The sequence below is a fragment of the Choristoneura fumiferana genome, chromosome 10 (genome assembly GCF_025370935.1).
Source record: "Choristoneura fumiferana chromosome 10, NRCan_CFum_1, whole genome shotgun sequence".
Classification (NCBI taxonomy): Eukaryota; Metazoa; Arthropoda; class Insecta; order Lepidoptera; family Tortricidae; genus Choristoneura; species Choristoneura fumiferana.
Genome location: NC_133481.1, coordinates 7,156,585 through 7,173,894, shown reverse-complemented (window position 1 = coordinate 7,173,894; position 17,310 = coordinate 7,156,585). Strand labels below are relative to the sequence as shown.

Below are 17,310 nucleotides of genomic sequence, written 5' to 3'. Positions count from 1 at the left end.
CCACTCACTGCAAACTGGTAATCTGCAGGGCTACTACGAATTTGAAAATCGAAGTTCGTATCGTACCGCCCCGCCGACACCGGCAGAGTAATGATGGTGGAACACTTGTGCCGCTGGCGCAATATTTGTCATATCTGCATGTCGACCAAAAACTATGTTTGAGCACCCTACTTTTCAATTAGTATTTTAGTATCAAGTAAACTAAATTAGTATTTTAAAATATTTTATTAAACTTATTTAAATTGCAATAGGTATCAACATAAAACAATACATGATTATATAACAAAATATCTATAACAACATAACATGTCTTGCAAGATCCTCATAAGACCAAGATTTTTACTCTCTGTTGAATGGTAAATTGGTGGTGTCAATTTAGAGATGCCGCGCCGCGGGAAGTCGTAATATAACAATATTCGAATACCGATTAATCGCCATTCGCTATAGCTTTCGCGAATAGTCGAATAACACGCCATTATTATTCGATATAAAAAATGGAAACAAAAAATAATTTATTTATATTATTCATATCACGCTTGTATTGAACTTACGACTCACTTATTATTTAAAACTTTTCGAAGATTATTAGAAAAAAAAACCAAAGCAATGAAGTTATAGAAAGCAGTCTTATATTATACTGGCTAACTTTTTATTTTAATGATAATTATAATTACTAATACTATTAAGTATTAATGTACCGAACAACGGCTAACCGATAGTGTTTTTGCCAACCTCGACATTGGCGGAATCATCGATAGTATCGATGGAGCTTTACTTTCAAGAATTGAATTGAAAAGTATTAATGTATCTTATGAAATATTTATGTTTAGTTAGGTATTTTTAAGTCTTTAGTTTTTTGTTCACTAAAAGTTAATATTAGACTACGAATAATAATTATTAATATCGTAGATATTAGACAACTATTCGATGAATGTCCAATAATATCTTTATTTATTTTGTTCGGTATTCGACTAAATAACAATAAAATGACGAGTAATAATGACGAATACCGAATAACAACGAGCATTTGCGGCATCTCTAGTGCCAATATGTCAAATACTGACAATCGTTCAAATCACTGTGCAAAGTTGACGTATTGCCTGTAGAGCGCTATAGAGGCGGCGGGCACAGTGGTCTGCCCCTCGCCGTTGGCCACGTGTTGCCGGTACAGCTGGCGGGCGACGCGCGCCACGGCGGGCGGGATCACGTCGGCCGAGCTGTCCAGGCTGAGCGCGCTGCTGACCGTCAGGGTCACCGGGCTGCTGCACTTGTACACGGGGTTGGAGCGCCGCTCCAAATTCACGTAGCGCTTGTAGCTGTGAATGGGAGGCTTTTATCTACACCGTGTCATATTACATTCACAAAATTCCCGTGGGAAACCTCAAAAATTATACCTCGGTTTTCATTGACGTTTCAAACTACTGTCCCAAGTTTCCGTGGCAATATCGGGATAACTATGTGTTATTCCAGGTCTTCAGCTATCTACATATGTACCAAATTTAATTCTAATTCGTCCAACCGTTTTCGTGTGCAGGAGTAACATACACACACAACACACTCACAAACTTTTGCATTTATAATATTAGTAGGATACTATTTACACTGCCAGAGGGGAGGCTATGTCCAACAGTGGACATCCCACGGCTGATATGATATTCATTGGGTCAATTCCAGGGTAGGCAGTGCTGTGGGGGATGGTGGGGCGGTGCTGCAGCGTAAACTATCGCTGCATACTCTGCAATTGACCCAATAATAATAATAATATAATTTATTTTATGAAACCTGAAATACATAATATTATATTAGTACTTGTTGCTTAGTAATGATTGACCAAATGCACGTCTATTAATGATGATGATGATGATAATGATGACTTAAGTCAAAGTCAAAGTCAAAATATCTTTATTCAATTTAGGCTATAACAAGCACTTATGAATGTCAAAAAAAAATCTACCACCGGTTCGGAAAAACCTCTGCTGAGAAGAATCCGGCAAGAAACTCAACGAGGTATATATATATATTTTTTTAAACAGATTTACAATATATTAAATGATATGTATACTTACATCACAAGTATTTAACACAACTTTATTTTTAACACAGTAGGTTCGCTATTTGAAGGGATCGCTAATGCGGATCGGAATTATTTCCAAATATCCCTGTCCATGATATAATCATTAACTTTATAATACGCCTTTGATATTAATGTCTTCTTGACAATAGATCTGAATTTTGTATCCGTTTCATTCTTACACAGCCATGTCCCGCTTAGCGGGCTCGTTGAGCAGCAGTCGGCTGCAGCGTTTGACGGCGAGGAAGGGCGGCGCGGCGGGCGGCGGCGGCGGCGCGGGGGCGGCGCCCGGCCCGGCGCGCGCCAGCTCCACAGCTCGTCGTCCGTTGACGAGTCGCTGTTGGAACTGTAAAGAGGGGCGGTTAATGTATGACCCTGTATTTGTCGATTTGGAATGAACGACAATAATGCACGACCGGATAATAGATTAGTGACCAAAAAAAAAATTCTCAAAAAAGTCCATAAAAGTTGACATAGTTACTTAATTTACATATCGGAAGGCGAAGTGCATAGTTTATGGTCAGCGAAAAATCAAAAAGTTAGAAAAGATTGCTGGCGCGCTAGCTCGACAATAATTTATTATTGTCGAGTCTCAAACTTTTTAAAAAGTAAAAACGGCTATGGCAATGTTGGCACAAGTCGCATACAGCAAACTCAAATGTTCGGGGTCAGGCCCTGTACTACAAAGTGCAAAATTCGAATTTCGTATCTTGCCGTCCCGCTGTCGCTTATATTATTGAATACGAAACTATCGAGAGGCACGGTAGGATACGAACTTCGATTTTCGAATTTCGTAGTAGCCCCCAGTTATTTTGTTGGAACTCCACTTTTTTATTAGATCTGAAATAGCGTGTAATGTTTTCGATGGAAAAATACACCTGCAGTTTTTTTAATGAAAAAAACGCGGGAAAAAAAAAATATTGGAATAAAATTAAATGTTCTAATTTGGTTTTTTTCCTTCACCATTTTTGAGAAAAGCTTTATGATGTTAGTCTCGGCTGGAATAGCAAAGAGGGGTAAAGACAGGCGAAATATCGCTAGATGGCGTGTATCGTGAGGTTTTATTGACGTTACGGTCTTGCTTGCATGGCTCATTTAGTTATTAGCCAATAGGGCATATTAGGCAAAGCTCTGCGCAGGGGCGACTTTATATTTTGTCGCCATGACGGATCATGACCAAAGAGTATTAAGTCGCTAGCGTTGACACATCTGGTACTCATGCAGTGGGGGTAGTGGGTACTGACTCGCTAGAATTATTGGTGGTGCTGAAGCGGCCCGAGATAATAGGATTGCTAAAGGACACCATATTCTGACTGAAGCTCTCCGCGAATGTCGGCGTCAGGTCGCGCAGAGTGTAACACATCTGGTACTAGTAGTGGGTACTGACTCGCTAGTTATTGGAGGTGGTGCTGGAGCGACCGGAGATAATGGGGTTGCTAAAGGACACCACAAACTGTCTGAAGGTCTCCGCGATCGTAGGCGTCAGATCGCGCACCGTGTGACACATCTGGTACTGACTCGCTAGAATTATTGGAGGTGGTGCTGGAGCGACCCGAGATGACGGGGTTGCTGGAGGCCGGCCGCGCCGCGCGCCCGCGCACCACGAATGGACTGAAGCTCTCCGCGAACGTAGGCGTCAGGTCGCGCAGCGTGTGACACATCTGGAACAGACACATAAGTACGAGGAGATAAATGTAAATGCGAACGTTTCCAGTTACCAGGTGAGTCTTATTATTTACATGTGTGTGTTTGTAATTATTTTACGTTACAAAAGCAGTACGAATTTTTCAATAAATTTTGGTTATGTAACACATTGTCTACGTTTATTCCGATATTCTCACGGAAACCGCTATATCCAAAGACATGATTTTTATGTTTTACATGCAGCATAGGTATATTTGAAAAAAAAAAAAAAAAACACTTCTCATGCTCGTAAAGCTTAGATCCAGCAAAAGATATAGAGAGAGAAAGAAGGGCTCTTACAGTTCGGGCAAACACGATTGCTCGTAGGTTTGCTAGGTGTACCAACGAGCGAACTTTTGGAGCCCTACGTGTACAGTTCAATGACGCGTTCCGGGTGTTGTTGGGGCTGCCCCGCTTCTGCAGCGCATCTGGGATGTTCACCGATGCACATTATTGATGTTTTTTTTGCGAGTTTGCGCAAGCGGGCGGCATCCTTGTTGGGCCGGGTGCGGGCCAGCCCCAACAGCATCCTGCGCCTGATAGCGGGCAGGGTCGACTGCCCCTACATGGCTCATTACAGTGGGTTGCACCGACCTGCTACCGTTATCACGTGGTGAACCTCATTGTTTTATTTTTATTGTGTATGTGTTGTTGTGTCACTAACTATTGTTTTAAATATTTTGTATTACTAACCCAATGTGTCAATGTTACACGAGTAAACAAGATTTTATTTATCTATTTATTTATGGTAAGTGAACAATTGTTTCCACTGTTGCTATTTCATTTCCTCGCCATCGAAGTTAAAAGCAGAGTGTAAAACTCGAGCATTAAACCAATTTTCCCCTCGACGTGTCTATCCACCCTCGCCGTACCGGCTCGGGTGGCTATATGAACGGCTTGGGTAAAATAGCTCGTTTTATGCTCTTGTTGTACAATCTACTATATAAATACTGTTAACATTTAGGGGTAGGAGATCACAGTAAACATACTATGTAGTATCGTTACATTAGATACATTCTGAAAAAGCTGCTGCTAGTATCGTCAGGTCCGTTTGACAACTTTGGCATTTGCGTCACGTTTGTGACTGGCTAAATGAGCCAATAGCGAACAAGACTGTAACGTCAAACGGATCTCTCGATAGTAACGCCATCTAGCGATATTATTTCACTTGTCAAGAAAACCTCGTTGCCAATGAGGGCTATCGCGTATGAACTCGCCACTAGAGGCGCTAGTGTAGCGTGAGGTCTCCGAAATGTCAAATCTCATAGTTTTTGGGTGAGCTACGCGGGTTTATTTATAATTAGAATAGTTTTGTGAATATTTTGCAATATCTGAAACTAATTATGGCAAATATGCGTTCCGGGGCTATGAATGTCTGTGTTTTGAGACAAATTTATCTTTCGAAAACCTTTGTCCTCCCTTTTTTCCGAACAAAACGGGGACTATGCAACACTGTGGCATGCTCGATATTTTTATGGTACGGTTTTAAGGTGTATTAAATATGATTTTAATCTAAACTTTGTTTTCACGCCCGTAATAACAGACTTTGAAAGCCATACTTAAAAATCTCACGCAACAGTGCGCCATCTAGTGAGACAAAAAACGATAGCCCTCATTGCCATTCTTTACAGTTGTTTATTATACATTTATGATGAAAACCGTTATCATTGCTTGTGTGAAAGAGCTAATTGTAACATTTATTTCGTTCAATATTAATCAATTGTAATTGTACTGACCTTAAATTCATAGCATTCAGCGAACACAGTGTACTCGAACGGCCGGTTGTAGTCGTGGTAAGTGTCGACCATCTCGAGAGCGCCACCGTCGCCCTGTACAAACAATATCTAATGAACTAAAAGAAGTTCTTTGCTCACCCGCGACCTTATGATAGCTAAGTTTACGCAAAATATGCGTGTTTATGCAGTTCCTCTACCTCTACACTGTAAGAACACACACAAATCACACAAAACCATCTATCACCACCGCCACACTACACTGACGCGTTTCGAATTCAACCAGAGCTCATCTTCAGAGCAACACAACCGTACACCATGCTACCAGAAATATGTTACTACCAATACTACCGTGATGTTTTCTGGTAACATCTGAACTATAATGCGACCCAAATAACATTAGGATTGAATTTGTTGGCGATTTCATTCGTCATGCTCAGTGGTCTCTTTCATTGTCATGGGAGGCCTATGTCAAGCAGTGGACGTCTTTCGGTTGACAGTCAAAATCAAAACGTTTATCCTGTAGGTAGACCGCAAAGGGCTCTTTTACATGTCTGTTTAAACTACGAGCGCTTTTGGAAAGACCATTATTGCTCAAACTTGGCAGAAAGTTTTTTTTTAAAACATTATATATAATTACAATTATCTTAAATTGGAGATATATAAAGTCTTCCAACTTCAAAATTATAATATAATTCTGAAATATATATTTCAGGTCAAGTAACAATTAAGCTTTTGGATTCCGATGGTCATAGGCTACGAACAAATAATAAGTCAGGAAGCGTAACTGCGTTATTAAAATGGAAACTGTGTCCTAAGCGTGTCCTGCGCTGAGGTGCGCATGCGCGTCATTTAATTTAGACTGACATTTATTTTGCAAGTTTAGTGAGCTCACGTCAAATTTACGCATTTTCGATGGTGAACAGCTCTAAATTATCATGCCAACGTGTGTTATGAAGTGGTGCGAGAACAATGCAAAACTAAAATGTCCAGGGATCACTTTCCACTAGTAAATAAACGTAAAATTAGATTTATATTCAAAATGTCAAATACATTATCAGTTTGAGATGGTCAGTATTATGCAAAATCAAGTCTGTGGTCTATGGCTCACATAAAGGAAGTGACAGTTTCCTCACCCCTCTTCATACTTTCTTCTTTCCTGTATCGCCCAAACAATAGGTACAAACAGTCTTTATATTTTTCACGATTTTTAGTGTGAATAATATATAAGATACAATAGTTTAATGTCAACTGCTCATCACCTTTTACGAAAGATTGCTTTTTCCGATGCAGAGACGTTCATTATTCAAGAGTCCTGGTGCTTCACCACCCGTTCCACTTCACCATATGCATTAAGAGGAGCATAAATTGCTTAGCAACTGTGTTAAAATAATTAAACCAGTGAAATACTTGTTATTGAGTAGTACCTAACTCCGGTGATCAACTGTGGTCTTCACTTGTCTTTATCATTAGTTCCACTTCATCAAATGATGGTGTTCAATAGCAAATGCACGAGTTACTACTAAATATATCCAAATTACCATAGGTATCCGTACAATATTTGAAGAGTTTCCTCGATTTCCTTAGGATCCAATCATCAGATCTTGATTTTGTGCCTATGGGACTTAATTAGAGGTATTCCTATACAAACAAAAACATTTTTTTTCAAATCGGTTCATAAATGACGGAGCTTTGAGGTAACAGCCAAAAAAATACAACCTAATCGATAACCTCCTCCTTTTCCTTTAAGTCGCTTAAAAAACAAGCTGTCATTATCAATATATGAGACGTCATTGAAGCGTTAGATGTAAGAAGTGATCTGTCTGAACGCCAGTTGTCTAAGTAGTTTATGCATTTGACTTGCATCAAGCGAGCCAACCAATCCCTGCTTAGTTTCTGAATTTTAACCAATCAACAAGCACGTCTAATTGCAACCTTGTAATTGATTCGTATTTGAATCTTAAGTCGTTTTGGTTTCAGGTATGGCCACTTCTTGTGTGGAATTTGTTCTGAGTTACGCTTCCTGACTTATTATTTATTCGTAGGTCATAGGATTATGATCATAGTTCTTCACATCAATATCATGTGTCATTCATACCTGCATGCCTATGATTTCGCAGCAAAGTTTCCGCATCTCGTTGGTCGGCAGCGGCAAATACTTAACTACCTCGTCCTCCCACCACTTTGTTAACGACCTGAAAACAAAGATGTTTCTAAGAAAAACCTCGAGTTTCAATTTGATTAAGTTAGGTACACGCTGTCCACTCTAAGGCCGTTGTCGCGACGAATTTGCAAAGGCTCCACCCTAGGTCATTCATGGTTCAATTTGTTCGACTGTACCTATTAGTAAATAGAAGTTCACCTATTCGATACTAGGTGGCGCTAGGGTCAGCATGACAACAAAGTTTGGTTCCATTTACATTTCAGTTTTTTTTTAGCAATAAAGGTCAACAAGCTTGGCCTGTCCTTTATTTAAATGAAAAAAAAAATGATTATTGGTCCGTATGAACCATATGATACCATAATAATACGAATAACTAACTGTGTCACACATATCGTAATATAATTGTTACATTTATTATTTGAATGTTTTTTTTTCATAAAAAAAGGCCAAGAGCGTGTCGGACACGCCCAAAATTGGGTTCCCTAGCCATTACGAAAAAATTAAGTAATATTTTTCTAAGGATTTCGTATTTTATACGGAATCTTCCAAGTTTCGATATATTTTATACCTTAGGCTGCTATTTACTTCATAAAGTACTAATAATTCTGAAGCAAACTTAACCGTTATAGTTTTCCTTAAAAGTTTGATATACTTACTACCATCCTGTTTTTTTTCAATTTTTTCCACCCACCGGTTTAGATTTTAGAGGGGGGGGGACGCTCGATTTTAATGAAAATTTTCATTTTAAAATGGAATATTTCGCAAACAAATCACTGAATCGAAAAATCGTTTTTGCAACCCCTAATGGTTTTAAAAGACCTATCCAACGATACCTCACACTATAAGTTTGGATGAGAAAAAAAAATATCCCCACTTTACGTCTATGGGAGGTACCCTAAAAATTTTTTTTTTAATTTTTGATTGTACCATTTTGTCGGCATAGTTTACTTATATATCCGTGCAAAATCACAGCTTTCTAGCATTGATTATTGCTTAAGAAACATATTTCCATTGCCGGAAAACTGAAGTACCTATAGTAATTATAGTCTATCCATACTATAGCGACTCTAGCGCCATCTAGTATCGAATAGACGAACTGTTTCATGACATTTTACTCTAGATTCTCCAATTCTATTCGATTCTAGATTATCCAAATTTACCTGTTTCTGGGTATGTACACCATAGCCTCTGGATGGTGCAGGTAATAGTCGCTCTGGTACTCCCATATGGGCGGTTTGCTGGAGTCCGGTATGAACAGACCCAAGAACAAGTTCATAGTGTTCTGCTTCTCAGCGTCAGAGAACGTGTTGGAGTAGTAGCGGCTTAGTGTCTGCATTATATCGTTGCCGTGGGATGCCCATGGGGCCGTTTTGCGATATGTTTTAATTCTGAAAAAAAGCAATATATATATTTGTGAACAGGCCGACCTAAGACTCTCGAAAACCTTTTACAAAATAAACTTCTTTAATCTGGCAGCTTTGCACCTAGGAAAAATTGAAAGTGGACTAATTCCCTATTCTATGGTAATTTCATGTCCCCCCCCCCTTGACCACTGGGCTGGGTCTAAGACAACATTAAATACATATTTTTCTAAACTCATATTTTTTTTATATTTGTTGCTAACAGGATTCCTTCGACAATATTCCTTGGACAAAAGAGGATAATTGTTGTAGATATGACTATTAGAATTTGACCATATGCCCTCCCTGGCTATAGAATTTGACCAGGTGACCCCTCCCCCTAGCTATAAAATTGTATCCGCCCTAGGGCGTCAAGATTAAATTACTGACCTGTGCACCAGCTGCGAGCCGCCGTACTGCAGCGCCAGCGTGTCCCCGTGATCTTCGTACAGGCGCTCCAGCAGCCGCGCGCAGTCCGAGTCAAACTCGATCACGGCTGAGCCGATCAGCCCTAGAGCGTAAAGCTGAAATCAAAAAAGTCAGACAAATTTAATACCCGATTTACCGTCCTTGAATAAAGCTTTATACACCCTCAAGTGTAACCCCTCGTATGCGGAAACTAGAAAAATAATGCGTTCTAGTCTCATTTTGTTTTCATAAAGTATAAATTCTGCTGATTTAAATAAGGGTGAAGCCAGACGAGTGTCATTTTTTGAGCTGTCGCGTATTTTCGGTGTAAGTGTGACACAAGCTGGACTTTTGTATAAAACGGAATGCAGCAGAAATTAAGCGACCGAAAATACGCCGCTCACAACTCAAAAAATTACGCTCGTCTGGCCTTACCGTTAAAATAAAAAGTAGCCTTAAATTTGGCACATCTTAAGCACACCAGGGGTTAAGTCTCACCTGGTGAGCCAGCACACACTTCCCGATAGCGAACTGCGCCGTGTTGGTGCGGTCGAGGCAGTCGACGCAGTTAACGCGCACGAGCCCGGTCTGCAGCCGGCCGCGCTGGTGGCCCGCAGCGCCGCCCTCCGCCTCGCAGCCCGCGTCCCCGCGGGCCTCCTCCGACAGGAACACGCCCGTCCGACGGACCACAGTGCGGGCAAACGCGGCTAACCTACAATGTTTGTTTATTTACCAAGTACCTGAGCCACCGAACTTCGCTCAGGCTAAAGTCGAAAACACGCGTTTTTGTCAGAGATAAGACCAAGCTAGATAGATTGCTTTTCCCCGAAAACCATCGTTGCTGCTGCCCCCGAGCTGCGCCAAGAGATAGATGATTTTTGTAAAAATTATATTTTTGTCTTACCTGCAATTTTACATAATTTACTGAATTTACTCACAAATTTGATGAAAAACATTGTATGTCACACGAGCACGGGCGGTACTGGAATTACGAACATCGAATATTTAAAGTCCTTCGACATCGGGCTTCTAGTAGACGCCCGTTCGTAATACCTTATTTACTGCCCATAAAATACAATGAACTATAGGGTTCTGTACCTCCGTCAGCAAAAATGGAACTCTTATAGAATCACATTGTTTTCCATCCGTCCATCAAACTAACTCCACACCAAATTTCACCAAAAACAGTTTAGCTTTTTAAGCGTGAAGAGGTAACAGACCGGATTACTTGCACGTTAATAATGTCAGTATGGATATGGAATCTCACTTGTCAAGAACCTTAGCGTCAGCACCCTTGTTCATCCTAGCCATATCCAAATGGAAGTACTGCACTGCAAACTCGGGTGGCAAAAACTGGTTGAGATACTTTACGGCATTACTGATCACATCTGTCAACAGTGACTCATGTCTCTTCTTCTCTCTTTTCTTCACCAAGTTCAGTATCATGATTGGGGCACCATATCTGCGCATTAAGTTATTTAGGTGCTTTGCCGGTATTTCTGCAAATGGGTCACTGAGGTCTATAGATATTTGAGGTTTCGGTACCATTTTGGAAATGTCTTGTGACCAGTAACTTGGTATTGAGCCTCTCATTTGGACGAAGGAACTAAATCTGGAAAAAAGTGATATTAGCATTTTAATATCAGCATAATACAACATATCAAGAAACCCTGGTAGTCTAGTGGTTAAAACCTATGGCCTCTCAAGTAGAGGTACATGTCATGGGTTGGTACACAGTGTACCAACCCAGTGTACCAACCAACCCATGACATGTACCATACACACCTGCAAAGAGATTCAAAGATATGTGAGAAGTTTCCAATCCACACTGGCCCTGAGTGGGAGCTATGGTTCTAGCCTTCTTAGTTTCAGAGGCCAGTGTGCTCCATTGGGATGTATATAGTCTCAGATGTTGAACATCAAGAAATATTTAAGACTTAAGTTGATTTTTATAAATTAAAAATACAGTGACTACTGGAGTCATCAAAAATAAAATAAAATTCTTGCCTGCCATTTGTAAACGATGATACCATGGAATCATGAACTATCTGCTCCGTTTCCACCTCATTAGCGACATCACCATGCATATTGGCTCCCCTTTTTAGGAACCTTGTGCCAGCAAATCTGTTGCTCCTCCGAGCTACGAGGGTGACATAGATGGGACGCCCAAATATATTGAGATTGCTTTGCTCAATGAAGCCATGAATAATGTACAGGATCCAGTCGGGGTGTAGCTGGGAATGTACCGGAGACAGAAGATGGCTGTTCCACACGAATCTCCACTCTGGGACTGTTCGAACTCCGAATTCTAAATTTTGACGGGACTGGGATCTGATAAGAGAACAAATCAAGATAAGTACACAATGTAGTATGAAATGAAAGGATCCCACGGTGAATGTAAAAAAATAAATATTTTCGTTAAAAACAAATTTAATTTACTGTTTTAATGTAGGTTTTGACTTTCTAATTAAAATTGATTATGGGCATAAGTAAGTAGATACCCCAATGACTAGTTTCATACGGAAGAGATATTAAATTTTAATTAGGCAGTCAAAAAACAAAATCTAAATTTGACCAAAATTTTTGTAAATTTTACTGAAAACCGTTTTGTCATACATTAATTGTGGGTCCTGATTACATTTAGATCCCAACTAAGAACTTTGCTGAAATAAATTATAGGTACACATTCGAAGATTATGTTACTCTAATTTGTCATAATATTGATTACCCTGAACTTTGATGCCTTTGTTGCAATTGTCTCTGCCAAGTTTCGAATATGTCTTCATCATCATCAGACTCCTGACAAGTACATTTTTCTTCTTGGTTTTCTGTTGCATGCAAGTTTGACCGATAGACAGCAGCAGTAACTGGCTCAGGGAACAGAGCTGGAGCTAATTTTCGAGGAGGAGCCATGTTCATTTGCAACGTGTGTGTTATGTCATAGCTATAACTGTAGTAGAAGTTAGTGGACAAATCTATTGCAAGGAACATCTTTAAGTATCTTTGCTCGTCCGGATGTAATGGTTTGTTGCTCTCATTTGGAATGTATATTGTTGATGTGTCCTCAATTTTGTAAATTGAATGTGAACCAATCATCGCAATTTTTCTTCGCTTCCTCACAAGGATAATGTAATAACCCTCCAGAAATCTGATGAAACCTTAAATAAAAAACTCAATTAGAGCATCACTATTTAAGCAATTTGCTGATTTCTGCTATTTAAGCAAATATTCAACAATTCAAATGAAGTGATTTCTCTAAGGCACTAATGGCCTAAATCTTACTGTTAAAAAGATAGTAATAAATTTAAACTTATGATTTAATATAAAATTTATGAAAAAAGTTTTTTTTCTTCAAATAAAAAAAAAACGAAATTACCAATGACCATAGGGCTGGTGCATTTCTCACCCAACATATTGGGGTCACAATACAGCGCGGAAATGCAGCCAGCCTTATGAGAACTCTTCCGCAGGGACAAGACTTGGGGCAATTGTATATATAGTTAAGTATATAAGTAAGTATAAGTACTGCAATTGTACCTTTTCAATAATGTGTTTGTTTAAATAAAAAAAGGTTAACTTTTAGAGAAAATATTTGGCACAGAATTTGGCATTTTTTTTTGGATTTGATTGGATTTGAATAGAGCCATTTCCAAGATCTACAAAATAAATAATAAATAAATACAAAAGAATTGCTTGTTTAAAGATAATAAGATTGAAATGAAGTTCTAAAACTTTAAGGATCTATTCCACCAGAGAGCAATCAAACAGGGATTACCACAAAAAAAAATGTAAGACTATTCATTCATGAGTAGAAATGTGTAATGATAGTTTTAAGTAATATTTAGGGGTTTGGGCCCCATGCACAATGGCCAGGTCAATTGTTTGCTCTCAGAGACAGCATCTGACAAAGTCATTTATTTTGCATATACCATTTTTTTAATATGTCCCTTGCATAGGACGTTGACGTTAAGACGTTGCTTCGGTTGTCACGTGGAGTGCCAGAATAAGCTGGCCTTTAATACTCCAAGTGCTGTGTGGGGTACTTTTACGCGTGCATCCGTTCCTTTCATGCTCAATTACCTTCTTGGAGCAGAGCCTATTGCGCGTGTATTCTCGGTAAAGGATCTGGTGACTTTTCGATATGCGCCTCAACTTCCACGAGCATATTGGACGCTCGATCAGTTCTTTTCAGGCTTGGGCTTCGTTATTCGCAACGTTAAAGACTTTACGACCCACTGGTCATAAAACTTGTTTATTATGCTTTGGTTAGAAGTAAGCTGGAAGCATCTTCAATCATTTGAGTCCTCATGAAGACTCATATTCATTATTGTTAGAGAAGGTCCAAAAGCCTTCTAAGGTTTTAATTAAAAAAAGTTCGGGTATTATCCTTATATGTATCCACCAAATTTTTACTCGGCTCTCTGGAGTTTAATTCGTTGGAGGTCAGGCGCAACTTTAACTTATTAGTTACCGCTTGTAGTATTTTGCGTGGTGCGTCGGATTGCCCTGAACTCGTGAATCAGACTCTGAAGTTGTACGTCCTGAAGTGGGTCGGATAGCCCTCCGTCCACGTGCACGCGGGCTGCTGGCGGTGCCAGCGGCGCGCACGGTGTCACGCAGGAGCTCGCCGCTGCCGCGCGCGCTGGCGCAGCTCAACGCACTGCTGGCGGCAGCACCTGACTGTGATCTCCTCGCGGGGCGCTGGTCAAATGTGTCCTCCGAATGTTTGCGATACTGTGAGGTGATGGATGCTAGACAATCCAGTATCTATAAGTGATTTTGTCTGCCTTTACTTATTGTATTCATTTTAAGTTTCTCGGTGTATTGGTTTATCACTGTAATGCGTGCAAATGTATTTTAATAAATAAAATAATAAATAAATAGGGAAAATGAGCGAGCACCCATGCCCATGAGGCTGACATGATCACCTGTAGTGCCAAAACCTCAACAAAACCAGGCAAAAAAAAAGTTACCGACAATTCCAAAGGCAGAAACAAGTTTATTAAAGCCAGAGGTCTTCCCAGCTCGGTTTCCGCAGCCAATCATGTTGAGCAGATCATGGATCTCCTGCTTGTTATATTCCACTTTGTCATCAATCAGTGCAAGTTCTGTTGAGTCAGTTCTATCTATTTTCAAGACTCTGAATCTTGTTTGTGTATTGTTAGAACCTATTAGGTAAAATCTCTGAAATTTAAACATCAAACTATTTTAATTTTATTTTTTGAAAAGCATATAGTTAATACATAAATTTGTTCATAGTTGTGTGGGTTGCCAGTTCAGATAATTAGCTTTTATTCAGATAATTAACATGAAGAACTAGGTATTGCCCGCATAGTCGCATCTGTGAAGAATTTGTTTATCAAGTGCCTGCAGAACTATATAATTTTTTGGGATAAAACTCTCCTGTGTCCTTTTCTAGATCTCAAACTATCTCCATACCAAATTTCTTCACAATCAATTGAGTACTCCAGATGTGAAAGTGTAACAAACAAACAAAATACTTACTTACACATTTATAATATAAAATAAGGATATATCTTAGATTCTCATCCTATCTTTTACAACCTCGACATTGCCAGTATCAAAGATAACATCGATAGAACTTATTTTAAAAGTATGCTTGTATTCATAAATTTAAGATTGTATTGCAACACCCCCCACTCTTTTTCTTAATAATTTTAAATATAGTGCAGCACCACACCGCCAGCAAAAGTTAACGGCCAACGAATACTGCCGAGAACTACATTAAAATTCTAATTATTTCAACAAAATCACAAAATTAAGTGTTCTTACCGCTTTTGTTTCATAAAGAGCAATTCTTTGAATTGAACTTATGATTGGATGAAACATTACGTTAGGCTTGGACATTTTCAATAGCTATTGAATGCTTTGTAAATAGAAATAAACCAATACATTTGTATTTAGTATTTATTTATTTGGCAAACACCATAAAATACATAAGGCCTTTTTGTTTATGTAGAGTAGAATGATATCAACACGAACACAATTATTTATTTTCGTACAATGCAACAAATACAAAACAAAACTGTCACTGCCAAGCACCGACAGCAAAACCGACAGTCAATCACGCATTGTCTTGCCTGTCAGTTTGTTCTGTTCTGCAGGGCTACTACGAAAATCGAAACTCGAAGTTCGTGTCGTGCGATCCCTCCGACACTTACACTATTTAATACTTGAGCGAGAGGGACGGTACGATACGAACTTCTAGTTTCATAGTAGCCCTGCTGTCACTAACATGGATACTACCTAAACGGGACCGAGCACTTGCAGCGTTGCAGCGGAAAAGCGTGCCAGAATGAAATAGCAACTACCGATACCCTTTGTCCCTTTCAATAGGGTGACCATACCTAAGATTTTTGTGAGAAAATTTCAATCTTCCAGCTAATTGTTTATTATAAACACTAGCTATGGAAAATTTCTGAGGGATTAGGGATGGATTAAGAAATAAATAATACAAATACTTAGTACAAAACATATGTATCAATTTATTAATGTGAAATAATAAGTGCAGCGACTAAAGTTTTCTTTGGAATCTGCAACGGAAAGTCTTTTTATGTGTAGTTAAGCAACAGGTAATAAAATTGCTTATGTAAGGCAATATGCCATCTTTACAATATCAACTAATTATGAAAAATCGTGCGCCAATTTACGAAAATTATTATATAAGTAACTCATCTACTGTTAATTTACCTAACGTACCACAGAGCAGAAAATAGAAGCCCCGACATAGCGGGACTTTGTCGATATTCCAGCGGGCCGCTTTTACCTTGATACACAGAAAAAATTATAAGTTCGTTAGCGGCGAAAAAATTATAAGTAAGTTCAGAGCGGAAAGTACTTATAGTAACAAAAAAGGTAATGAAAATCTATTAGTAACCGTTTTTTTTTTCATTTTTAACTAACAAAGGTTTAGTCACTAAATTACTTAAATGCTAACGTAGGTATAAAAATATTGGTCATATATAACATAAAATTAGAACTACCATTGACCATTTTTTCAATGACAATATTAAAAGTAAAAATTATGTCCTTATCCAAAGAAATCATTTCATGTTCAAGACTGTTTCAATACCTGTAGATAAATAAATAAATATCACGGGACAATTCACACCAATTGACCTAGTCCCAAAGTAAGCTTAGCAAAGCTTGTGTTATGGGTACTAAGCAACGGATAAATATAATATATAACTAATAATAATATATAATATAACTTTTTGAATTATTCAAATCGGACATTCCATTCAAGATATTCTATTTTTTGTAATAATAGTACAACAGTAAGGACACACAATACAAAAATCATGGTTAACATAGTCGTTAGATTTTAAATTTAAATAATGGTATTTTTATTGGCTGGCAAGATAAAAGAACAAGACAAATGGCATCGGTTGTAACTATCCCTCTCGTCCGTGAATTAGCCCCTGTTAGGCGCTATGGAAAATAATACTTTGTGCGCTTGTATGGTTCATTTTCATAAATACGAATTTCCAGAGTACTCAGTCCCGTTTGTTTAGGTAGTACGTCCAGATGGTCACTAGAATCCAGAATGACACAAATACTTTGATGAACCATACAACGGATACGCACATAAAAGAAGTTTCGAGATTTCGTAGGTCAATCAATTACAACGTCGATAAATTTACTACTTAAAAAAAAAACTTACCTCAAAATGTCAAAATAGATTATTAAGGTTCAATTTTGTTGACATATTGATTTTAGATACGGATCTTTTCAAAGTAGTGACGATATATATATCTTTAAATAAATAAACAGATTTTATGGAAAAATTATATTTCTATTAAAATCGAAAGTCCAAAAATAACAATAGGT

At 38.6% G+C, this 17,310-nt stretch overlaps 1 protein-coding gene across 1 annotated transcript; it reads right to left on the bottom strand.

Annotated features, from left to right (window-relative positions):
• Positions 1–210: 210 nt before the first annotated feature.
• On the bottom strand, positions 211–15,532 carry FIG4 (polyphosphoinositide phosphatase FIG4). The gene is given in 14 exon segments (XM_074093305.1): positions 211–1,316; positions 2,254–2,359; positions 2,362–2,417; positions 3,590–3,732; positions 5,491–5,583; positions 7,586–7,682; positions 8,812–9,039; positions 9,442–9,575; positions 9,958–10,171; positions 10,727–11,071; positions 11,467–11,790; positions 12,188–12,617; positions 14,433–14,643; positions 15,253–15,532. Coding segments are annotated over 14 exon segments (2,697 nt in total). The 5' UTR covers positions 15,328–15,532; the 3' UTR covers positions 211–1,075.
• Between the last annotated feature and the right edge of the window lie 1,778 nt (positions 15,533–17,310).